Source organism: Phytophthora cinnamomi, assembly GCF_018691715.1.
Source record: "Phytophthora cinnamomi strain GKB4 chromosome Unknown Contig83, whole genome shotgun sequence".
Lineage (NCBI taxonomy): Eukaryota > Oomycota > Peronosporomycetes > Peronosporales > Peronosporaceae > Phytophthora > Phytophthora cinnamomi.
Window position 1 is genome coordinate 503922 of NW_027151016.1, and position 23494 is coordinate 527415.

The 23494-nt window shown below is 57.9% G+C and overlaps 8 protein-coding genes across 8 annotated transcripts; 3 read left to right on the forward strand and 5 right to left on the reverse strand.

Annotated features, from left to right (window-relative positions):
- Positions 1 to 46: 46 nt before the first annotated feature.
- IUM83_11315 (putative nuclear mitotic apparatus protein) lies at positions 47 to 6058 on the reverse strand (the record flags this gene model as incomplete). The annotated part of the gene is made up of 3 exons (XM_067935865.1): positions 47 to 5661; positions 5738 to 5842; positions 6007 to 6058. 3 exons carry the CDS (start codon positions 6056 to 6058, stop codon positions 47 to 49), a joined length of 5772 nt encoding a protein of 1923 aa, XP_067784998.1.
- Positions 6059 to 6234: 176 nt separating this feature from the next.
- On the forward strand, positions 6235 to 7900 carry IUM83_11316 (CK1/CK1 protein kinase; the record flags this gene model as incomplete). The annotated part of the gene is made up of 6 exons (XM_067935866.1): positions 6235 to 6310; positions 6368 to 6594; positions 6667 to 6774; positions 6852 to 7071; positions 7136 to 7440; positions 7523 to 7900. 6 exons carry the CDS (start codon positions 6235 to 6237, stop codon positions 7898 to 7900), a joined length of 1314 nt encoding a protein of 437 aa, XP_067784999.1.
- An 87-nt stretch (positions 7901 to 7987) lies between these two features.
- On the forward strand, positions 7988 to 10749 carry IUM83_11317 (fidgetin-like protein; the record flags this gene model as incomplete). Its single annotated transcript, XM_067935867.1, has 13 exons — positions 7988 to 8147; positions 8228 to 8367; positions 8437 to 8838; positions 8913 to 9142; positions 9223 to 9356; positions 9422 to 9517; positions 9599 to 9714; positions 9804 to 9860; positions 9928 to 9977; positions 10042 to 10139; positions 10205 to 10381; positions 10453 to 10592; positions 10654 to 10749. 13 exons carry the CDS (start codon positions 7988 to 7990, stop codon positions 10747 to 10749), a joined length of 1896 nt encoding a protein of 631 aa, XP_067785097.1.
- A 247-nt stretch (positions 10750 to 10996) lies between these two features.
- On the reverse strand, positions 10997 to 12320 carry IUM83_11318 (Speckle-type POZ protein; the record flags this gene model as incomplete). The annotated part of the gene is made up of 6 exons (XM_067935868.1): positions 10997 to 11341; positions 11416 to 11655; positions 11733 to 11834; positions 11912 to 11959; positions 12028 to 12195; positions 12276 to 12320. 6 exons carry the CDS (start codon positions 12318 to 12320, stop codon positions 10997 to 10999), a joined length of 948 nt encoding a protein of 315 aa, XP_067785000.1.
- Positions 12321 to 12585: 265 nt separating this feature from the next.
- Positions 12586 to 13032, reverse strand: IUM83_11319 (Necrosis and ethylene-inducing protein 6; the record flags this gene model as incomplete). Its single annotated transcript, XM_067935869.1, has 1 exon — positions 12586 to 13032. The coding sequence occupies one exon, from the start codon at positions 13030 to 13032 to the stop codon at positions 12586 to 12588; it is 447 nt and encodes a 148-aa protein (XP_067785001.1).
- Positions 13033 to 15888: 2856 nt separating this feature from the next.
- Positions 15889 to 17436, forward strand: IUM83_11320 (Necrosis and ethylene-inducing protein 6; the record flags this gene model as incomplete). Its single annotated transcript, XM_067935870.1, has 1 exon — positions 15889 to 17436. The coding sequence occupies one exon, from the start codon at positions 15889 to 15891 to the stop codon at positions 17434 to 17436; it is 1548 nt and encodes a 515-aa protein (XP_067784905.1).
- A 432-nt stretch (positions 17437 to 17868) lies between these two features.
- On the reverse strand, positions 17869 to 18576 carry IUM83_11321 (Necrosis and ethylene-inducing protein 6; the record flags this gene model as incomplete). The annotated part of the gene is made up of 1 exon (XM_067935871.1): positions 17869 to 18576. One exon carries the CDS (start codon positions 18574 to 18576, stop codon positions 17869 to 17871), a length of 708 nt encoding a protein of 235 aa, XP_067784904.1.
- Positions 18577 to 21399: 2823 nt separating this feature from the next.
- Positions 21400 to 22107, reverse strand: IUM83_11322 (Necrosis and ethylene-inducing protein 6; the record flags this gene model as incomplete). The annotated part of the gene is made up of 1 exon (XM_067935872.1): positions 21400 to 22107. The coding sequence occupies one exon, from the start codon at positions 22105 to 22107 to the stop codon at positions 21400 to 21402; it is 708 nt and encodes a 235-aa protein (XP_067784989.1).
- Positions 22108 to 23494: the final 1387 nt, after the last annotated feature.

Below are 23494 nucleotides of genomic sequence, written 5' to 3' on the forward strand. Positions count from 1 at the left end.
TGTATTCATGTTAAACAGGCGAGGATTTGTCTTCACCTCGCGTCTCCTACTGCGTCGGAGGCGTCGGCTGCGTCTCCGTCGTATCTGCCTGGGTTGCAGGGGTGTCCTCCTCCTGCTTGCCTTCAGACGCTGTCGTCGTGCTCGACGTGGTGATCGTCGTAGTCACTGTCGTGGTCTTCGTGGTCTGGTCTTCGCTGGTCTTCGCCACCTTCTGCACGGACGAAGCGCCCTCGGTGGCATCAATCAGCGGCCGCTTCGTCAGAGCACTTCCTGCAGCAGCGGTAGCCGCAATCGAAGTGGCAGCGGCGTCACCGCCAGCCGCGAAGCGCGCGAGCCGCTGACTACGGCGCAAGGCCTCAGGGGGTGCGCTTTCTCCAGCAAGCGACAAGTGCGGCGGATGCGAGGCGCCCGGGGACGGCGGTGACGGCACTGGCAGCGAGATACCCGGCTTGCCGAACACAAGGCCGCCTGCGCCGCCGGATCCGAACGCACCAAAGCCCGTCCCGGAAGCAAGCTTAAACTGCCCGCTACTCCCCAATGACGTCTTGCTTTCTGTTTCGCTAGCTGCAGCTGCAGGCTTGGCTTCAGCGGCCGCAACAGGCGGGGTAGGAGCCTTCGTTGGGGTGAAGCGTGCTGCACCGCCCACCTGCTTCTTGATAGAGCGCAGGGCAAACAGACGCAGCTTCTCCTCGGCCGTCATGCCCGACTCGCCGCCATCAGTGGCACTTTCCGTTGACTCCTTTGGCTGCGATGCTGCCGAAGGTGCAGGCAGGTGTGAAGGTGAAGCAGCAGGGGGGGACGCTTGAACAGGAGCGGGTACCGCAGACTTCGAGGTCGAAACAATCGTCGAGGATGTTGCTGCAGTTGTTGCAGGTGTGACATCAGCTGTAGTCGTCGTTGTAGTCACTGTCGTGGCAACCGTGCTTGTCGAAGAAATAAGAGGAGGTGACGGAGCAGCGGGGGCGGCAGGAGCAGCTGGGGTGGCTGTGAATGCAGCAAACGCGGGCTTAAGCGCAACAACGGGCTTCGCTTCAGACGTAACAGTGCTCGGCTGTTGTGCCACCACCGGTTCAACCTTGGCTACCGGCTTTGGAGATGAAAACAACGGAGCCGGGGCTGTGGCTGGCTTTATCGGCGGTGTGGCAGCCGTGGCTGGAGGCGCATGCGGAGGTGACGCAGGCGGAGAAGGTACCGGTGTCTTCTCGTGCGCCGCTGCAGGCTGGGAAGGAGCAGCCGCCGCATGGTCCTTGAGCTCGCTGTTCTCCTTCTTCAAACTCTTCAGCCCAGACATTAGACGCGCGTTGAAGTCCTTCAACTGTGTACTCTTCTTGGCCTCTAGCTCCAGCTGAGCCTTCAACGTCTGGCGCTCCTTCTCCCACGACGCGTTCGCACCGCTAGCTGCAGCAACACTGTCCTGCTTCGCTGCTTCGCACGCTGCCAACTTCGTCTCCAACGCAGACTTTTCAGCTGTCACAGCGCTGATTTGCGCCTGGACAGAGCTGAGTTTTGCCTCCAGTGTGGAAATGGTGCTAGTACGATCTTCCGTCTCCTTGTTCTTCTCAGCAAGTTGCTTGGTCAGCGCCTCAGCCTTGTTCTTCCAGTTCTTCGCGAACCCCTTGATACGCTCGTACTGCTTGCTCCAGTTCTCGACCTTCTTCTTCTCTTCTTCCAGTTCCTTGCCACCACTCGAGCGTAAGGTCTCCAGTTCCGCCTTCAACGCAGTCTGCTCGGCCTTCAGTTCCGTGAGCTCCTTCGTCAGTGCCTCCTTCTCGGCGATAACCTTGTCATGCTCGGCAGGGTCAACCTGCTGGTACTTCTCAACCAGCTGGTCAACACGCTGCTTCCAGCGCTTGTTGGCATCATTGAGCGTCTCGACCTCCTGCTTCAAAGACGCCACCTGTGTCTTCAAGGATGCCTCGGCGTTCTGCAGAGGAACAAGCTTGGCCGCGAGATCGCGCACCTTCACCTCTTCCTCCTTAAGCTTTGCCAAGCTTTTCTGGTTCTCGTCCCGCAACGTGGCGTTGCTTTCACGCAACAGGCTCAGCTGCTCCAACTGGGCAACACGTTTCTCTTCATCAGCCACATCCGCTGTTGTTGGCTTGCCAGTTGCAGTTGCCGCTGCCGATAGAGATTTAATCTCACCACGTAAACGCTCAATAGTGGATTCTAAGCTGAAGACTTGACCGCGGCCACGCTGCACTTCCTGTTGGGACAACTCCAGCTTCGATTCGGCAATTTCGCTTTCACGGCGCAAATAGGCGACCACACTTCGGAGGTCGTCGATTTCCTTGTCGTGCGTGCTTGAGGTGGTAGCTCCCTCGCCAGCTTCCTGGTTTGACGCAGAAGACTGCGTTCCAACCACCTTCAGCATCTCTTGCTCGTGAGCATGGCGCACCTGAGCTGCTGCGCGCTCAAGCTGGGAGTGCAGCAACTTGTTCTGCTCGGTAACGGCATTCTTGGCTTCAGTGGCTTCATCAAGCCGCTTCTGCAATGTCTCCAACTGAAGTTGCGCCTCCTTCTCAACGGATTGCACCTTCGCATTCAAAACTTCAATGTCTGCCTCGCGTTCACGCACAGTCTTGCGGATCTCTTCCATCTCACGACGAGACGTTGACGACTTGGCAACCTCAGCCGCGTGAAGCTGTAATTCGCGCTCGTAGTTCTCCTGGGTACTATCTAGATCTTGCTTCATCCGTGCCATCTCCTCCCGTACATTGTTCATCTGTTGCACCGCACTGTCAGCTTGAAACTGCAACATCTTTTGCTTCTCTGTAGTGTCAAGGATTGATCGCTTGTGCGCCTGCTCGGCTCGGTCGATCTCTTCCCGCAAACTGCTGTTCTCGGAGATGTGCTCCTTCAGCTCGGCACGAGCCTTCGCTAGCTCCTCATTCAAGCGGTCACGGGTCTTCTCGAGTGCCTCTACCTTTTCAGCCTCACTCTGCTTCCACTTCTCACTGGCACTCGACAACTCAGTCAGACTCTTCTCGCTCGCTTCGGCCAGCGCCTTATACTTCGTTACACTTTCAGTCAATGTCTTCCTTGAAACAAGCGATGCCTGCACTTCGCGCTGAGCATCACGCAGCTGAACCTCCAGCGCAGCAACACGCTCAGCAGCAGCAGCGCTAGCACCCTTTCGTAGCTGTTCACGCAAATGTGTGGTCTCCTTCTCCAACAACGCCGACTTGTTCTCCAGAGCCGCCTTTTGTTCTTCCAGACGCGCGAGCTGCTCTTTCAATTGGCCTTGCGCTTCCTTGAGCTTAGCTAGTTCTGCTAGAGCTGCCTGCTTTTCCCTTTCCGCAGCCAGCACTTGCGCCCCCGAAGTCGCCTCCTTTGCGTCGAATTTCTCGTAAGCGTCTTGCAGCTTTGTTTCGAGGGTTGTCACCTTCTTTGCCAGAGTTTCTACTTCGCGGCGGTCGCGCTCCTCACGTCCACTTTCCATGCGACGCGTTGATTCCATGAGCTTCAGCAAATTCGTGTTATCGAGACGCAGGGTTGTGAGCTCCTGCTGAAGCTTTTCCTCATTCTTTCGCAAGAAGTCCGTCTCACGAGTAGCCGAGTCCTTTTCAACAGTAAGACTCTGCAAGCGTGAAGTCGCGGTTTCCAATTTGGCCTCGGTGTTTGCAAGCATTTGTTGGTGCTGTAAAATGAGCGAGCTCAACTGATCTGCCTTGGACCGCAGACGCACCAATTCATTCTCCGCGTTAGAGCATCGCTCCTCTGACGCTTCATACCGCTCCTTGTTGCATGTGGCTTCCACTTGGGCCTGCATCTGCGCTAACCTAGACTCCGAGCCCTTGGTGCGCTCTTGGTCCAAAGACTCCTGTAGCATCTTCAGGTTAGCTTGCTTCTCCTTCTTGTAATCCTCAAACTCCATCTGCAATTCACGCAGCTTTCTGCTCTCAATAATGTCGAGTGAGCCACGACGGTTGTGAGGTCTCTCCACAGGTGCCACACTCTCCGGGGCTGCGGCACCGCCTTCAATGAATTTAGTGTCAGACTGGGCCAATAGCACGCGGTACATGTCACGCTGCTTCACGATAGCTGTGATCATCTCGCGCTCCTGCTCTCGCTCCGTGCGCAGTTCCTGAATTTCCTTGCGGGCCATGGACAAACGTTTCTTAATCGTACTTGACGCGCCGATTTGGTCGAGCTCATCATCTGAGTCACCAGTGATAATCAAGTGCGCCGACGAGTCCGTCGACTCCACATCGCTGATACCGTTGCTCACCTTATCACCGCCCTTTTGCTTCGTCATCTCAGTGAGCTCGCGAATAACCGTCAGAAGCTGCTGGTTGCGCGTCTGCAGTTCCTCCACGTCTTTGAATACGACCAAGTTTTCGGACCCAACATCGCTTGATCCGAAGTTGCCAAACTGCTGATGCTGATCCTGCGAGCGGAAAAGTAAGTGCTGAACTTGGCGCGACAGGTCGTCTACGCTCTGAGCGAGCGACTCGCACTTCTTTTCGAACGCGGTCTTCTCCTTCCAGGCGTGCTGCTCATTGCTCTTGCTCTTCGCCAATTCCTGCATGCACTGTTCCAGCCGCTCGCTCAGTTGCGTGTGGCTAGCTACCGTGCGTTCGTGATCCAAACGCAGACCCATAAGAACCGGGGCCTTTTCCTGCACTTCCTTAACGATGCGGTCCATGTACAGCTGCAGCTTATCCTTTTCGCTCCGCTCCGCTTGAAGAGTCTCTTCCAGCTCAACAATGTGGTCGTACATTTGCTTGGGGGTCAGACCGTGCGCTGCCAAGTGCGCCTCGCCCGCGGCCGAGGACAGTTCCGCGACAGCACTGGCCGTCTGCAGCGAGAAGATCTTCTTCTTCTCCAGCTCCTCGATCTTTTGCTCCGCGCTTTGCAGGTCGTCCTGCAGCGCCTGGATGCGTGCCTCCGATGCCTCAGCCTGCTCACGGAAGAGGTGCTCCACCTGCTCCTTCGTCCGCTCCGTTTCGCGAGCCAGCGCCTGCTCCGAGTCCGTCAGAGACTTGCGCAGCGAGTCGCACAGCGTCTGCAGCTCCGTCACGCGAGCAGAGGCGTCGGCCGCCGACTCCTGGTACAGCGTCGCCAGGCGGCGCTGCGCGTTCAGCTCGTTCTGCAGCGCCTCCTCGTCGTGCACCTTGGCGGCCTGCAGCTCCTTGAGCGCCTCCTTGCTCTTGATCAGCGCGCTCTCCATCTTCTTGTTGGCCAGCCGCGCGCTCTCGAGCTGGCGCTTGGCCGACGTGAGCTCCTCCGTGCTGCGGAGCTTGAGCTCCTCCAGGTCGTGCGTGTGCTTGGCCAGGTCCAGGCGCAGCTCCTGCACCGTCTTGGTCTTGTCGGCCGCCTGCGTCTCGAGCCACTGCGAGTGCTGCTGGGCCGCCTCCGTCTCCTTCTTGGCGCGCGCCAGCGCGTGCGAGAGCGGCGCCACCTGCGCCTCCTGCTGGGCGGCGCGCTCCAGCGCCTGCATCTCCTGGCGCTGCGCGTCCACCAGCAGGCGGCTGTGCTCCCTCGCCGCGGCCTGCAGCTCCTCCACCTCCGAGAGGCGGCGCTCGGCCAGCGCCGAGGCCGTCTGCAGCCTGAAGGCCAGCGCGTCCTTCTCGCTCGCGAGCTGCAGCAGCTGCAGCCGGAGCTGGCGCGCCTCCTCCTCGCGCTCGGCCGCGAGCTTCGTCCCGCGCTCGGCCGCCTCCACTACAGTTGAAGAGCAGGTCGGGTTAGCTGGCGACAGTGGCAATTAGGGGCAGAGATCCTTCCGTGCCGGACGTACGGGCAGCCTTCTTGTCCGCCGCCAGCGCCTGGCGCTCGCCCTCCGCCAGCGAGAAGTCGCTCTTGAGGCTCAGGTACTTGCTCTCCAGCTCGTGCAGCAGTTGCTCTGCGGGAACAGCCACGAGTTAGCGCAAAACGTCAGGATTAACCTCCGCTTTACGGCGGGCGATAACGCGGGACCCACGCCACGCGCGACGACGAGCGAGGCGTCATTCGACGCGCCGCGCGCAGAGGGACACGCAGAGCAGGGAGAGAGGGACGCGCACGCACCCTGGTTGATGCTGGAGGCGGCCAACGCGGCCGCGTCGCCCCCCATCGCCATCGCAGCCCAGCCTTTTGCCGTTTGGCGCCCACTGAAAATCCGTCGACTGTGCTAATTCATACCATGTGTTACGATAGGTGAACGAGGTGGTACACACAAAGTATCTTCAACTTGAGAAAACAATTATTGCCAAATCGCAATAATTTCCATTTCCAAAAAACGATCCGAAGCGGCAAATGGAGGGGACGACGCTCAAGACGTGGCGGCTGGGCCGGAAGCTGGGCTCGGGCGCGTGCAGCGACGTGTACGCCGGTAGGTAGATCTCCTCCTCCTCCTCTCTCTGCTGACTGCGCGCTAACCGTCCGCCAGTGGAGCCCACGGGCTCGCTCGGAAGCGACGCCGGGCGCGAGTTCGTCATGAAGCTCTCGCCGCTGCCGCAGCTGCCGGCCGCCAAGCTCAAGAACAAGAAGCGCAAGAAGACGCCGGCGGAGCGCAACGCCGACGCGCTGTACGCGGAGCACCTGCTGTACAAGAACCACCTGCGGGACCAGCCAGGCGTCCCGTACGTGCCCATGGGCGCCTACGGGGAGGACAAGGTGCCGTCTGACTGGAGCTGGAGCGTCGGGAGGTCGCACGTATGACTAATGAGAGGTGCTTTGGGTCGGCAGGGCTACCGCTTCTTGGTGATCGAGCGCCTCGGCCGGACGCTGGAGACGGTGCTGCAGGAGCAGGGGCCCGTGTCTTCGGCCACGGCGGCTCGACTGGGCCAAGAGATTGTACGTGGTGGTGCTAGGGAGGATGTGGCTTCACTGCTGGGCTGACGGGAGTGTCACGTGTGATGTGAGTGTTGCAGTTGGAGACGCTGCAGCAGATGCACGTGAAAAACATCCTCTACGTCGACGTCAAGCCCGAGAACTTCATGCTGGACACGGACAAGGAGAGCAAAGTGTACTGCGTGGACTTCGGCATCTCGGACCGCTACGTCACGGCGACGGGCAAGCACAAGGACTACAAGGAGGGGACGGTGGTGGGGACGCCGACCTTCCTCAGCATGAACTGCCACAGCGGGGCCAGTACGTTTGTCTGCTTTGTATTTCTATATCCAAACTGGGGTTTTGATTTTTCCTCTGCATCCAGCTTCTAGCCGTCGAGACGATATCGAGTCGCTGTTGTACGTGCTCATCTACTTGATGCGTGGCGACCTGCCTTGGCAGCAAGCCTCGAGTGATGCCGAGGGCGCTAAGATCAAGAAGAACACCTCGGTGGATCAGTTGTGTGCTTCGTTGCCTCGAGAATGGAGCGCGATGCTGAAGAATATCCGCGAGTGCGGCTTTGAGGACCGGCCGGACTACGACTTCTTCGCGCAGCAGTTCTCAAAGCTAGGTGGCGAGAAGGGCTTGACGACACCGTTCGACTGGGGATCACGCAAGACGAGCAAAGCGGTACGTCTACAGACTCGGTATCACTAGATTATGGCTTGCTTCGTAGTAGATTGCTGACTATGTTCCCCTCTTTGGTGTGAAGGTTGCCAAGGTGGTTGTATCTCAAGAATCAACCTCTGACAGCCCCGTCCGCAAGCGCGTCAAGAGCGTCGACGAAGGTCTCACCGCTCCTCCACCAGGCTCAGCCAAGGCAAAAAAGGCTGCAGTTCCCGAGAAGAAGAAGACAACTCCTCGTCACAGCAAGGCGCCAACCAAGAAGGCCGCAGCGCCTGCGCACAATTCAAAGCCGAGGGCCAGCAAGGCGAGCAAGAAGGAGAAGGAGGCCCACGACGATGTTGAAGTTGAGTTCGTGGGGTCCGTAGACCCCCAGGACCGAGAAGTGTTCAAGGCCATCGCGGGCCACGCCGCCGCCACCGCCGCTATCAAGCGGTACAACCTGCGTTCAGCCACTCGAGACTAGTCCAGAGAGGGGAGAGAAGCGCATCCAGCCAGCAATTTTACATAAAATACAGGAGTTTTTTTTTTTCAATTCCAAACTTTGAGCCCCATGGCGGACGACTCGGCGCGCGTGACGTACGAGCTGCTGCGCAGGCACGGAGACCTGGAGAACGCGGAGACGCACAAGGAGATGCTGCGGGCGCTGAGCTGCGTGGGCGGCGACCGCCAGAGCGCGGAGACTCTGCAGCGTCTCCACGCCGCGGAGTTCGGTGCGTTGGCCTCCTGCTCCTGCTCTTGTGCACGCGTCAAACGCTCATTTATCATCCTCCTTCCTTCTGCCAATGGCCAGCGCTGCTGCGAGGGCAGGAGAAGAGAGCGCAGGTGTCCGAGAGGAGGAGTCAGCTGCGGGGCAAGTGGAAGCAGAGGGCGGCGCAGGAAGGAGCGACTCTGGAGGACGTGCAGCGACGTTTCCCCAAGCTCTTTGAAGGGGTACGAGCTTCCAGGAGCTACGGACTGTTGGTCGTGGGCTGATGAGGGCTCTCTGTGGTGCTGTGGCAGGTGCTGGAGGAGCGGACGGAGCCCAAGAAGGCAGTACACGCACCTGTGCCGCCGCAGCGTCAAGCAGTAGTCCATTCGGTGGCACCTCCTGTCCCAGTTGCTGCGTTCCAGCCTGCAGCGTCGCCGCCTGTGGTGCCAACAAGGGTGGAGCCCAATGCAGCGGCTAGGCACGACTTCAACTTCACCGACGACGTGTGGAGTGGCCCGCCGCAGGCTGCCGGATTCTCGATGCCAAAGCAGCCGCCACCGCAGCCGGTGCAGCAATCGACGCCTGCACTGAGTGACCTGCTCAGCAAGAGATCTAGGCTGCCACACGAGGACCCAGAACTTTTTGGCGCGGATACTCGTCCCAATCCGGTGCAGCAACGCAACCCGTTCCAGACGGCGTCGGAGAGACTTCAGGTGCGGACGTCATTGATCTTTACGTGATACCTTCTTGGCGCTAAATACTCACGTTGTGCTCTTTGTTACGAAAGCATGACCGCATGACTGGACGAGCCAGAAACCTTGACGACGACGAGCCACGCAACCGGAACGGACGGGGTCGGAATCCTCGGGGGCCTCCGCGCGGAGTCTACCATCCTGTCAACCAGGATCTGCTGCTCGGTGGGGGTGGGCACAGTGACAACGAAGGCTACATTTCAGGGTCTTCTGCCGTCAGCAAGAAGTTTGTGTCGCCGGTGAACGATGGGGGTGCAAGTAAACGGTAAGTGATATGTGCATCATGCTGCAAAACGTAAATCTAACGGTCCATTTAATGCTTGTTGTGTGTGTGTGCAACAATAGCAAGCAGCAAGCCCCTCCACCCGCAGAGGACGAAAACATTGATCCACGTCTCAAGAGCTGCGACCCAGAACTGATTGAGAAGATTGAAATGGAGATCGTTGATAATGGAGATCCCATTACGTTCGATGATATCGGTACGATACTTCATCTGGGTAAACCTTGGACGTTGGATAACTCACATAGTGTCTTATGTTTCTAGCTGGACTGCAATTTGCCAAGAAATGTGTGAACGAGCTGGTCATTTGGCCGATGGCACGTCCTGATATTTTTACTGGTCTTCGTTCCCTCCCGAAAGGTGGGGCCTCGTTTGTACTGCCATCGCGCCATTGGAGCTGTAGGGCTGACAGCTTTGTTTCGTGTGTGTGTTTGAGCATAGGTTTGCTGCTGTTTGGACCGCCTGGTACAGGTAAAACGCTGATTGGTAAGGCAATCGCAAGTCAGTCGGGAGCAACCTTCTTCAACATTTCGGCTAGTTCGCTAACGAGCAAATGGGTACGACGAATCTGTACGAGAGGTCTCACAGTTTTGATTATACACGCTGATACATATGCAAATGTTATTCTCTTTTATACCGTTCGTAGATCGGGCAAGGAGAAAAACTTGTTCGAACCTTATTTGCTGTTGCGTCAGTAAAGCAGGTAATGATTCGGACTGTCAGACATACGGGTTTCAGTGGCTTGTATTGACGACGCTACGTGTTCTTAGCCCTCGGTCATATTTATCGACGAAATCGACTCGCTACTAACTCAACGAAGGTAAGGCATCTACCTCCAGATCGAATGATGAACACGAGCTTAAAGGCGTGCGTGCTGATTGTAGCTCGGAAGAGAATGAAGCGAGCCGAAGGATGAAGACGGAGTTTCTCGTACAGCTTGATGGTGCTGGTACAAAAGCAAAGGACATCATCCTAGTCGTTGGTATGTTTGCTGTTTACGATTGTGTTTGCATGTGTACCTTCTCACATTGGTAAATTGTTCTGTAGGCGCAACAAACCGACCTCAAGAGCTAGATGAAGCAGCCCGTCGACGATTCGTCAAACGCTTGTACATCCCGCTTCCTTCCTTTGAAGCCAGACTGGATTTAGTCAGTCGCTTGCTCAAGGATAACAAGAACGACCTGACTGACGAGAACAAGGCATTTATTGCGGAGTCCACCAAAGGTATGCCTAGCAAGATACGTGGCTATGGTATGATGAACGACGAACTGACTGCGGATGTGTGATTGCTGCAGGCTACTCTGGCGCAGATGTGCGTGCACTTTGCACGGAAGCTGCAATGGGTCCTATTCGGAACTGCGCGGACATCCGTACGATGGACGCCGACAACGTTCGTCCTATCAACCTCGACGACTTCAAAGAAGCGCTACGTGGGGTGCGTAGCTTATGGGGAAATTGGATTCGAGACGTGTCTACTTAACTAACTTTCATATCAGGTCCGATCCAGCGTTGCGACGAAAGACCTCGCGTTCTACAAGGAATGGAATGCAGAATTCGGTAGCTTTGCCTTTGAGAGCCATGAGGCAAGTTAAACTTACTGCAAAGCTCGTACTTGTGTTTACATGTTACCGTTTCTGAGGTCTGAAGAGCTCTTGGGGCTCTGCTAGAAGGCCTGAGCCAACTCGTTCGTGCCCTCACCTATGAGAATCACGTCTGCGGAAGTCGCAAATCGAAAGTTAATGTAGATGGAAAGCGGGCGTGGGCGTAATAGTCGATAGTAAATAGAGGTTGCATCCAGGAGGCGGCGCGGCTTGGAACTCGATTGTCGAGGGGGGAGGCTCAGTATTCGGGGTCGTCGAACGGCATATTGAGTCGTCTTCGCTTCGCCACGGGCTCCAACGAAGACCCAACGTTGCGAGTTGATGCGCGCAAAATGGTCAGCGCGATGGAGGGACAGCTTTCGATCTCCTCACGAAAGTTTTCATCGTCGATGATCTCGTTTGTGTGGTCCATGAAGAAGGCGAGGCAGTACTCTTTCAAGTACGCAGCGTTGAATTTTTCTGCCGCGCAAAGGAAGCGGCCAACATTGCCGACGGACAATACGTCCTGTGCTGCAACTTCGCAAATGTGTTTCAATGGCAACAGCAGGTACTGCTCCGACAACGTCAGCAGGTCAATGAGTTGCTAAGCCGCACAAAATAATTTAACAGTGTCAACATCACAATATCCAACAGCAAAATAGAGGCGAGAGGACGTACATTGGAGTTGAGCTTGCCCAGGTCCATCACACGGTTTGTGTAGATGAACTCCAGCATCTTGGAGACCATCTCAGGCGAGTGGTCCTCGATCTGGACGACGCCGACCTCGCTCTCCCTCATCGCTCCAGGACGGAACATGGCCTCGAAGATCTCGCATCTCGTCGTGAGGATGAGCCGATGGGCTCGCAGGATCTCTCTGTCGGGCCCGACCTCCAGCGTAATGTCGCTACCAGCTTCACTCTACAAAAACCAAAAGGCAAAATGAAAAATAATTAGCTTGAACAGCATCAATCTGTCCCCTCCAGCACGTCCGTTACCAGGAACAGCTCCCTCATCGTGGCGAAGTACGCCTCGTCGCTGTGACTCGGGATCGCCACCGTCGTCGGCGCCACCCTACGCCGCACCAGGATAATGTCGTTCTGCAAGTAGCTAAAAGTTAGCGTAAAGTAGCACTAAATAGCATAAAATCCGCTGAAAACGTCTAGACCCGCCCCACCTTCTGCAGATGCACCGACTCGGGCGAGTCCTCCGGGTCCAGGCGGTTCTGCCCAATCAACGCCACTGAATTAAACGTCTGCCGGCTAAAACCTCGGCCACCAGCCAGCGCCGCACCGTGAAGAAGAAGTCGAGCGACTCGCGCGGCAGCCCGTGGTGCTTGCTGTAGTGGCGGAAGAGCGACGAGAAGCGCTGCGTCTTCTGCATCAGGCACGAGTACATGTTGTTGGCCGCCACGCGCACGATGGAGCGCTCCCTGCCCGTGAGCACCAGGTCCTCGGCCGCCTGCCACACAGTTAATTCGTCGCGTAAATCGGAGGTCAGCGCCACGTAATTCCGCGCTGCTGGACGCGCGCAGGCCGCACCTTCACGGTGAACTCGACGTTCTCGGGGCGCACGCTGCGGTTCATGGGGCTGCTTCGGCTCTGCTGGGCGTGTTACGAGACTCTCGCGTGTGCTGGGGGCTCTGGGACGCGCCTGCAGGGGCAGCAGCACTTTGCCCAAGTGGTCGTGCGCGTGGCTTGCTCCAGGGTGGGAGCCTGTCGCTGCGCCTTCAGATGGCGACGAAACTGATACATAGCATCCATATCGGATTGCAAAGGTATGTATACGATCTTAACTTCAGCGCAAGAGTGATGGTCGTACTTCAACTTGAATCTACTGGCTATCAAGCAACTACACGCCTCTCGTGCTGGCACCCCACTGCCGCGTCTCGAACGCGTACCCGCTGCCCTCGAACACGCCGTCCACCGCCTTGGCCACGTCCCAAATGATCCGACACCGGCCGCGCACGACGTGGTCCAGCTCCACGACCACGTCGAAGATGGGGTTGCCGGCGCGCTGCGTCTGCACCTTGCTCTTGGAGGCCGACTGCGCCGCCGCGTTGTCACCCACGACCACCTGCTGCGAGCCGCCCACCAGGCCCTTCAGGTCCGGGTTCTTGAGCAGCGCGCGGAAGTCGCCGTGCGCGCTCGCGATGAGCCGCGGCCCGCGCTGCCGCACCGTGGACGCCGCCAAGACCTCGGCGCGGCGCCCGATCTCGTCCACGATGAGCGTCTCCACCGTGTGGTTCTGCACGCACTCCACCATCACGCCGGCCTGCGCCTCCAGCGACCGCACCATCACGCGCCGTGCCCAGCATTGGGCTCAACTGATATCTAGTGCAGCTTGACGTAGCACCGCGCCTCAATGCTCCACGCCTGCACCAACGAACCTGGCAGCGGTTTGATTGCCCACTCTGATGGATCTACCTGCTTCACTCGCTACTTAAATGACTGCATTGTCTACGCCAGGTTCAGATACGACGACGACGACTGCAGGGAGTAACAGTGATTTTCAGCAGACTAGCGTGGAGCCCAGTCTTGTCAACGTCGTCTTCATACATGAGTTGGAGATCAACGCAGTTTTTGAGCTGGACGCCTGATAGACCATTATTGTGGAGATACCATGCAGCCTGATGCACGTTGTGCATCACCTTAACAATGCTCGAGTCACTCAGCAGCACTTGCAGACAATAAAACGTCCCAGTTTTCCCCCGAGAATTCAACTGTAGTACGACGGCCAAGTCAATCGATTCCACTTCGACGATCGAGATGGCGACCAAATGGATCGTGGTTGCGCGACTCGCCCTCGCTATTGTTTCCTCTCGCGAACTGGAAATGCACGCCGACGACCATTTTCGTGGAGCTGGTTCTTGGTTCTTGGTTGAACAGGGTTTTAAATTCCGGAATAATCTCGATGGCTGGTTTTTGCTGTTCGAGTGCCAATCTTTGAAACTGCTTATGTAGCAGTTCGAGTTCCGTTTTGTTGGTAGAGGTTATCGTTGCTCGTAGCACTCGGCGTGGGTTGCCTGCTCCGTGACTTGCCATGTCAAAAACTTTGGTTGATGCACCTGGTAAGCGGCACATGGCGTCGTAGCACTGAGCCTGGAGCTGCATCGTCTTGGCCATCACAACCACCATCGGTTGGTCCATGGGCGACTTGGTCCACAACTGTTTCTTCCTGGATCCTGCGCTTGCGTCAACGAAGCCTGACAATAGCGCTCAGTAATTCCCTGGAGACTGGCACCGGCTTCCCCGCTCTCCGTCACGCGCTGGTACAGGATCTGCAACTCGGCGCCTCAGGCCACCTCGCCTTGCCCGTATCGGCGCAGCTAGAGCGCCACCCGTCGAATGTTAAACGGATTTTAGTCGTGTCGGGCTCCTCCAGCAGCTCCTTCAGGCCCGCGACAACCTGCGCGCGGTCGAGCGAGTCGAGTTGCAGAACCACCGCCACCCCATCGGCTGACTGGTTCCCAGTGGTTACAGCCGCCACCCGTCGAGGTCTGACTCGGCGTTGCGCTCGCTGGCGAACTAGAAGTGGATGGAGATCCGCTTGCCCGGCGCATGCACGGGTTTGCCGTCCTAGTAGCCTTTGCCGCCCTATGAAGTACCGCACCTTGGTCATGCGACGACGGTCTCGGAAAATACAGTATATAAAGTATTGAATTGCAAAATTTCAAAATTCATAATAATAACTTCAATGAACTTGTACACATTTATTGTAATTATTTATCTATTGCAAAATGTATTATACTTATGTCTTGTATGAAAATCCAATCTACTGCTTTTCCTGTCTCAGTAATATTAATTAATAATTGTACTGGAGACCTTGAGTCCAATAAGACATATTTCCGTACAAAAAATACAGTAATTGGAATTCAATAATATTTTTTCGAGATCAGTCAACAGCCTCGGAAACAGCTGAAAACGGACTGTACTCGAAAGAAAAGGACGTCCAGTGTCCTCATCGGATAAGCTGCGCTCACGTCCAAGAAAAGCGTCCAGGCAATAAATGGCGTCCAAGAAGAGTCTGCTGTACATCACCTCGACGGATCGGCTGCGGGCGCTGCTGGCCGAGCACGGCAACAAGCCCGTCGCGAAAGCGAAGGTGATTGGGGTCCACTTCCAGTTCGCGCATGAAGGAAACGAGGACGCCGACGCGGATCGGGTCGTGGCAATCGCGATTGGAAATGACGCGCCGACTTCGACGGCAGTCGTGCTGCAGGTCGCCTCCCTGAGCTCTACCGAGGTTGTCGCGGGGCTGAGGAAGCTGCTGGAGGACCCTGCCACCATCAAGGTCACGTTCAATATTCGTCGGGTGGCGAGATGGCTACACCGCTACGGAATGACTCGCGTAGCGCTCACCAACTGCCTGGACCTGCAACTTGTGTACCGGAATCTGGTGGACAAGAAGATGGCCAACATTAGTCTGAGCGACTTCGTTTCACAGCTGGGATGTAAAACTACGATCGCTCTGGAGCAGCAAGTGGCGGAATTCCATGCGAACCTCAAGCCCCAGGCGTGGACAAAGTCACCGCTCGCACCGCCAATGCTAAGAACGTTAGTCACGTCAATGCAGATATATGGTCGATGCTACCATGCTGTCTGTGGGCTTTCGGGCGCTACTACTAAGATCCCTACTATCTACACGGCGACGTCAAATAGATGGGTCACTGTGGTCACCAAGCTCGACGCCCAAAGTTCGTCGAGTTCTACAGCGTGCAGTGCAAGTACGCTGGCTGCAGTGACGATACCTAAGGCACAAAATCAGCAGAAAACACTACCGACAGTTCCAGCTCCACGTCCTCCCAAAGAAGCTACGGTATCCCTATCGTCAGAGCAACTTACACAACCTAGCTCCCCTCGGGACATCAAGTACATCACCTCAGATTTGGAGCTACAGCGAGCTTTATCTAACAACAACAACAACAACAACTTGGTCCACGGTACAGCACCTGTTGTCGGTGTCCACTTCCAGTTCACCTGCGAACAATCGCCTTCCCCAGGCCAGTACGACGATGACCAACTAGTCGCCATCAGCATCGTCGGCGCTAATCCACTCGACACGGCCATCGTGCTGCAACTCGACTCATTGAATCAAGATCGCGTGCGTCTCGCCCTGAAGACACTACTCACTGACCCAGCGACTGTCAAAGTCATGCACGACGTGCACCGAGCTGCGTTCTGCCTGCACCGCAACGGCCTCACCGACGTACAACTCGTCAACTGCGTGGACCTGCAGGTTGTGTACGAGAACGTGGCCAGCGCAACCGAGCTTCACGCGACAATGCTCCAGATCGTCGAGCACTGCAAGTCCGTGAACATCACATCGGGGTTGGCACAGACGACGAAATCGTTCAAGACGAGGGTGAAGCCAGCGGATTCCGTGGAGTGGTCACGCAGGCCACTGCCCGAGCCGCTACTGCGGACGTTGGCCAACGACGCGCAGCTGTACGCGCAATGCTACGTGGAGCTAAACAGAATGACTGCCTCCACTGCGGCGTGTGCCGCTACGACGAACACTCGGTGGCAGTACGCCATCGCCAACCAGGGCCACCACGCCATTTGGTTCGACCCCGAAGCCGACAACCAGCCTCGCAGCCTCGAGTGTTTCCACACTAGCGACTGCGATAGTTCCAAGCCGGCCACCTTGCCGGATGAGATCCCTTCACTCGAGCTGCAGTGTGAATTGGACCCGCTCCTCGACCTCCTGCCGAGCGAGTACGAGGACGCCATCCTCGACATCGACGATTACCACACCAAACTCGTCGACGTGTGCCTCGACGTCGGGCGTATCCCGTACGTGTACACGGGCAAGAAACAGCGCGTGGTGCTGAGCAAGAACAGCGCCACCGTGTCCAAGGCCACCATCGACGCGATCATCGCGAACCTCGGCGGCGAAATGCGCATCGGAGACGACAACCGAGCCGGCATCGACAGACAGCTGCACCGCATCTCCGTGATGCGGAGCAAGACCGACGAGGTGTACGGGCTCACGATGCGTGTGGGGCGAGCGCTGCGCAACGCGGCGTGCGTGCTGACGGACCTGCTGCTGAGCGCGCGCCACGCCGACAAGTCGGTGCTGGTGCTGGGCCACCCGGGCAGCGGCAAGACGACGCTGATCCGAGACGTGGCGAGGTGCGTGTCCGAGACGATGGAGAACGTGTGCATCATCGACACGTCGAACGAGATCGGCGGGGACGGCCTGGTGCCGCACGAGTGCGTGGGCTGGGCGCGGCGCATGATGGTGCGGTCGCTGGAGGCGCAGGCCGGCGTGATGGTGGAGTGCGTGCAGAACCACACGGTGGAGACGCTCATCGTGGACGAGATCGGGCGCCGCGCCGAGGTCTTGGCGGCGTCCACGGTGCGGCAGCGCGGGCCGCGGCTCATCGCGAGCGCGCACGGCGACTTCCGCGCGCTGCTCAAGAACCCGGACCTGAAGGGCCTGGTGGGCGGCTCGCAGCAGGTGGTCGTGGGCGACAGCGCGGCGGCGCAGTCGGCCTCCAAGAGCAAGGTGCAGACGCAGCGCGCCGGCAACCCCATCTTCGACGTGGTCGTGGAGCTGGACCACGTCGTGCGCGGCCGGTGTCGGATCATTTGGGACGTGGCCAAGGCGGTGGACGGCGTGTTCGAGGGCAGCGGGTACGCGTTCGAGACGCGGCAGTGGGATGCCAGCACGAGAGGCGTGCAGGTGCTGGCACCGTAGCTCTGGAAAAAGATGTTGAATCGCACATGTTGAAGCAGCGTGCATGTTGTTCATCGTGGTTCAGTGTTGAAGTTTCGATGAGATGGCTACATTTGGGGAGGTATCCTTGGATCTCGACCACCAAAACCCCTTCGTCGTCATGGAGGTCATCCGGAAGCTGAGGCCGAAGGCGCAGATCAAGGCGCGGGAGGCTGAGAATGGGGGCAAACGTTTCACCAAGACAAACGGGTTGCGAGTAGCCTCACGAACCGTCAGATTCCCGATGACCTCTGTGAGATTCCCGATGACCTCCATGACGACAAAGGGGTTTTGGTGGTCGAGATCCAAGGATACCTCCCCAAATGTAGCCATCTCATCGAAACTTCAACACTGAACCACGATGAACAACATGCACGCTGCTTCAACATGTGCGATTCAACATCTTTTCCAGAGCTACGGTGCCAGCACCTGCACGCCTCTCGTGCTGGCATCCCACTGCCGCGTCTCGAACGCGTACCCGCTGCCCTCGAACACGCCGTCCACCGCCTTGGCCACGTCCCAAATGATCCGACACCGGCCGCGCACGACGTGGTCCAGCTCCACGACCACGTCGAAGATGGGGTTGCCGGCGCGCTGCGTCTGCACCTTGCTCTTGGAGGCCGACTGCGCCGCCGCGCTGTCGCCCACGACCACCTGCTGCGAGCCGCCCACCAGGCCCTTCAGGTCCGGGTTCTTGAGCAGCGCGCGGAAGTCGCCGTGCGCGCTCGCGATGAGCCGCGGCCCGCGCTGCCGCACCGTGGACGCCGCCAAGACCTCGGCGCGGCGCCCGATCTCGTCCACGATGAGCGTCTCCACCGTGTGGTTCTGCACGCACTCCACCATCACGCCGGCCTGCGCCTCCAGCGACCGCACCATCATGCGCCGCGCCCAGCCCACGCACTCGTGCGGCACCAGGCCGTCCCCGCCGATCTCGTTCGACGTGTCGATGATGCACACGTTCTCCATCGTCTCGGACACGCACCTCGCCACGTCTCGGATCAGCGTCGTCTTGCCGCTGCCCGGGTGGCCCAGCACCAGCACCGACTTGTCGGCGTGGCGCGCGCTCAGCAGCAGGTCCGTCAGCACGCACGCCGCGTTGCGCAGCGCTCGCCCCACACGCATCGTGAGCCCGTACACCTCGTCGGTCTTGCTCCGCATCACGGAGATGCGGTGCAGCTGTCTGTCGATGCCGGCTCGGTTGTCGTCTCCGATGCGCATTTCGCCGCCGAGGTTCGCGATGATCGCGTCGATGGTGGCCTTGGACACGGTGGCGCCGTTCTTGCTCAGCACCACGCGCTGTTTCTTGCCCGTGTACACGTACGGGATACGCCCGACGTCGAGGCACACGTCGACGAGTTTGGTGTGGTAATCGTCGATGTCGAGGATGGCGTCCTCGTACTCGCTCGGCAGGAGGTCGAGGAGCGGGTCCAATTCACACTGCAGCTCGAGTGAAGGGATCTCATCCGGCAAGGTGGCCGGCTTGGAACTATCGCAGTCGCTAGTGTGGAAACACTCGAGGCTGCGAGGCTGGTTGTCGGCTTCGGGGTCGAACCAAATGGCGTGGTGGCCCTGGTTGGCGATGGCGTACTGCCACCGAGTGTTCGTCGTAGCGGCACACGCCGCAGTGGAGGCAGTCATTCTGTTTAGCTCCACGTAGCATTGCGCGTACAGCTGCGCGTCGTTGGCCAACGTCCGCAGTAGCGGCTCGGGCAGTGGCCTGCGTGACCACTCCACGGAATCCGCTGGCTTCACCCTCGTCTTGAACGATTTCGTCGTCTGTGCCAACCCCGATGTGATGTTCACGGACTTGCAGTGCTCGACGATCTGGAGCATTGTCGCGTGAAGCTCGGTTGCGCTGGCCACGTTCTCGTACACAACCTGCAGGTCCACGCAGTTGACGAGTTGTACGTCGGTGAGGCCGTTGCGGTGCAGGCAGAACGCAGCTCGGTGCACGTCGTGCATGACTTTGACAGTCGCTGGGTCAGTGAGTAGTGTCTTCAGGGCGAGACGCACGCGATCTTGATTCAATGAGTCGAGTTGCAGCACGATGGCCGTGTCGAGTGGATTAGCGCCGACGATGCTGATGGCGACTAGTTGATCATCGTCGTACTGGCCTGGGGAAGGCGATTGTTCGCAGGTGAACTGGAAGTGGACACCGACAACAGGTGCTGTACCGTGGACCAAGTTGTTGTTGTTGTTGTTGTTAGATAAAGCTCGCTGCAGCTCCAATTCAGATGTAGCCTGGATGCATGTGCGAGACAGTGATACGCGATTGTTTGGTGAATTCACGGCTGCGCCGACGTGGTTTGGACGATGATTGAGAGGCTCCATTTCGCTGCTTGTGGACTGGGATGTGACGGTTGTTTGTGGATCTGGGTTGATGAGGGGATGAGGTGTCATTGACTTTCCTCCAAATTCGCCGAATGTAGTGGCCCATACTTCCTTTCCTGCAGCGAATACGCGGGGCAGCTCAGTTTCTCGAGCTTCCTTGCTTTGAAAAACGCTACTCAAGCACCATACGAATAAGCTCTTAGCCATCACCATCTTCTTCACATGTTTGGCGTCAAGGGGTGACTTCATCCATGGTTTGCTCTGGGAACTGTAGACATCTACCATGTTCGCCATACCAACAGGTAATGTGGAGGAAAAGTGCGAAACGATCTGGACCATGGTCGCGTTGGGCACACTTGAATCGACCACAACTTTATACAGAAGCTGAAGATCTACGCACTTTTCCAGGCTAACGCTTGTCAATTCGAAGCGGTGGAACCATCGAGCCCACGGCCCAGGTCATACGTAACCTTGACTACAGTTGAGTCCTCCAGCAAATTCTTCAGAGCCGCGAAAACCAGCGTGAAGTCAAGAGTGTCGACTTGCAAGGTCACTGCAGATTTGTTACTCGAACCATTACCAGTTGTAACGCTGAGCAGTCTGTCAGCACCGTCCTCCTCCTTGACAAATAGGAAGTACACACCAATGGTTTTGGATGACGAGAACACAGGCTTGTTGCCGTAGCTTGCCAGGAGCGTTTCCAACTCTTCTGTCGTCGTAATGAAGCCTCCTTCCTCTTTCGAGGAGGCTACTGTGGACGCATCCGCCGCACGATTTTTACGAGGTGACTCGGCAGTGCTACTGGTAGGACCCGGTAAACTTGGAGAAGCGTGCAGCCGCAACAATGTCTGCTGGCACAATGCGCGCATCGATTGAATGGGCTCACCTCCATCGTGGAGGTGGTTTGACGCGAGATAGCACTGTGCATGCAGCAGGGCACACATCGCCACGATGCGTAGCTTCTCCGGAGCTGAGGGCTTGGTAGTCCATGCGCGTGAGTTGCTGGCGTTGTAGGCTTCCACCTCTCGCGCCACAGCACCTGCTTCAGGACCGCAGACGCGTGACACAGTCTCAAACAGACTGGCTTTGACGTCGGAGTCCTCCTGCTCGCCTAGCTGCTGCACGTCCACGCACTTGACGGGTTCGATCTTGTGCTTTGTGTTGCCGTGCAAGAAGAGGGTGACCAGTGGCACGTCGAAGAGAACTTTGGTGATAGCTGGGTGCTCCATAATCAGCTTGATCGCCTTCAGTTTCTGCCCGACGGAGGAGTGCAGCACGACCACGATGGGCGTCGGCAAAAGGGCAGCGATCGCGATGGTGGCGAGGCGGTCGAGGTCGGAGCCGGCGGCCTCCTCATGCTTGAACTGGAAGTGCACGCCGAGCACGCCGCTCGTCGACCTGAAGAGTTTGCCCCCATTCTCGGCCTCCCGCGCCTTGATCTGCGCCTTCGACCTCAGGTTCCGGATGACCTCCATGACGACGAAGGGGTTTTGGTGGTCGAGATCCAAGGATACCTCCCCAAATGTAGCCATCTCATCGAAACTTCAACACTGAACCACGATGAACAACATGCACGCTGCTTCAACATGTGCGATTCAACATCTTTTTCCAGAGCTACGGTGCCAGCACCTGCACGCCTCTCGTGCTGGCATCCCACTGCCGCGTCTCGAACGCGTACCCGCTGCCCTCGAACACGCCGTCCACCGCCTTGGCCACGTCCCAAATGATCCGACACCGGCCGCGCACGACGTGGTCCAGCTCCACGACCACGTCGAAGATGGGGTTGCCGGCGCGCTGCGTCTGCACCTTGCTCTTGGAGGCCGACTGCGCCGCCGCGCTGTCGCCCACGACCACCTGCTGCGAGCCGCCCACCAGGCCCTTCAGGTCCGGGTTCTTGAGCAGCGCGCGGAAGTCGCCGTGCGCGCTCGCGATGAGCCGCGGCCCGCGCTGCCGCACCGTGGACGCCGCCAAGACCTCGGCGCGGCGCCCGATCTCGTCCACGATGAGCGTCTCCACCGTGTGGTTCTGCACGCACTCCACCATCACGCCGGCCTGCGCCTCCAGCGACCGCACCATCATGCGCCGCGCCCAGCCCACGCACTCGTGCGGCACCAGGCCGTCCCCGCCGATCTCGTTCGACGTGTCGATGATGCACACGTTCTCCATCGTCTCGGACACGCACCTCGCCACGTCTCGGATCAGCGTCGTCTTGCCGCTGCCCGGGTGGCCCAGCACCAGCACCGACTTGTCGGCGTGGCGCGCGCTCAGCAGCAGGTCCGTCAGCACGCACGCCGCGTTGCGCAGCGCTCGCCCCACACGCATCGTGAGCCCGTACACCTCGTCGGTCTTGCTCCGCATCACGGAGATGCGGTGCAGCTGTCTGTCGATGCCGGCTCGGTTGTCGTCTCCGATGCGCATTTCGCCGCCGAGGTTCGCGATGATCGCGTCGATGGTGGCCTTGGACACGGTGGCGCCGTTCTTGCTCAGCACCACGCGCTGTTTCTTGCCCGTGTACACGTACGGGATACGCCCGACGTCGAGGCACACGTCGACGAGTTTGGTGTGGTAGTCGTCGATGTCGAGGATGGCGTCCTCGTACTCGCTCGGCAGGAGGTCGAGGAGCGGGTCCAATTCACACAGAAGCTCAAGTGATCGCATATCTGCTCGCGAAATATCCCCATTTCCCGAAGCGTTAGATGCATGCAAAACGAGGCTCTCCAAACTTCGCGCTGTATTATCCGCAGCGGGGTCGAACCAAATCGCTTTATGGCCATGATTTTCAATTGCATACTGCCACCGCGAACTCGTCATGAGTACACAAGATCCACTCAACGAGGCCTCGGGCGATATTTCGGCATAGCACTGGGCGTATAACTTCGCAGCCTGGGCTAGTGACTGCAATAATTTCCCAGTCAGAGGCGTACGTATCCACTCCGCGGCTTCTACGGGTTTCATTCTAGCTTTGAACGAGTGCATGCTGCGTGATAGATTCTCCGACGACTCTGATATGGAATGGGTCGCAATTTGAAGGATGTCTGCGTTCAATACAGCCGCATCCACAGTGGCTTCGTAGAGCAGTTGCAAATCGACGCAATTTACAAGCTCGACGTCCTGTAGTCCGTTGCAGTACAGCCAAAAGGCTGCCCGGTGCACATCGTGCATCACCTTCACAATCTTTGAGCTGCGTAGAATCGATTTCAAGCTAGCAATCACGCTCATTTTATCGAGGGACTCCATATGCATCACTACGGTTGGATCACTAGCTGACGAGCTCGAGAGAGCGATAGCCACCAGTCGATCGACTTCAACCGGGTCCGATTCGGAGCCGATATTTGGTGCGTCCTTGGACGCGAACTGAAAATGCACCCCAACAACGACCGACTGGAACATAATCTCCAGCTCCCGCTCTCTGTCGACCAACACGACCGGCATCTCCACCAGATGGTTGGAGCTCCAGCCTTTTGAAACTTTCGATTGATCAGCCTGACTTTCCTGTGGGGTCTCACGTGTCACCCTCACAGTAGACCCCACGCTCGTCCCCCTCGCTGAATCCTGTACAACAGCATTCCAGGCCTTTTTCGTCATCAAGGCAAGAGGCGACGCCTCCTCTTCACATTTTCTGATACTGGTTCCAAACTCGCCGTGGTAGCAGCGCACCATCGTCTTGACGACATCAACCAGGTGCCTCAGCAGGATTGGATCCAAGGGG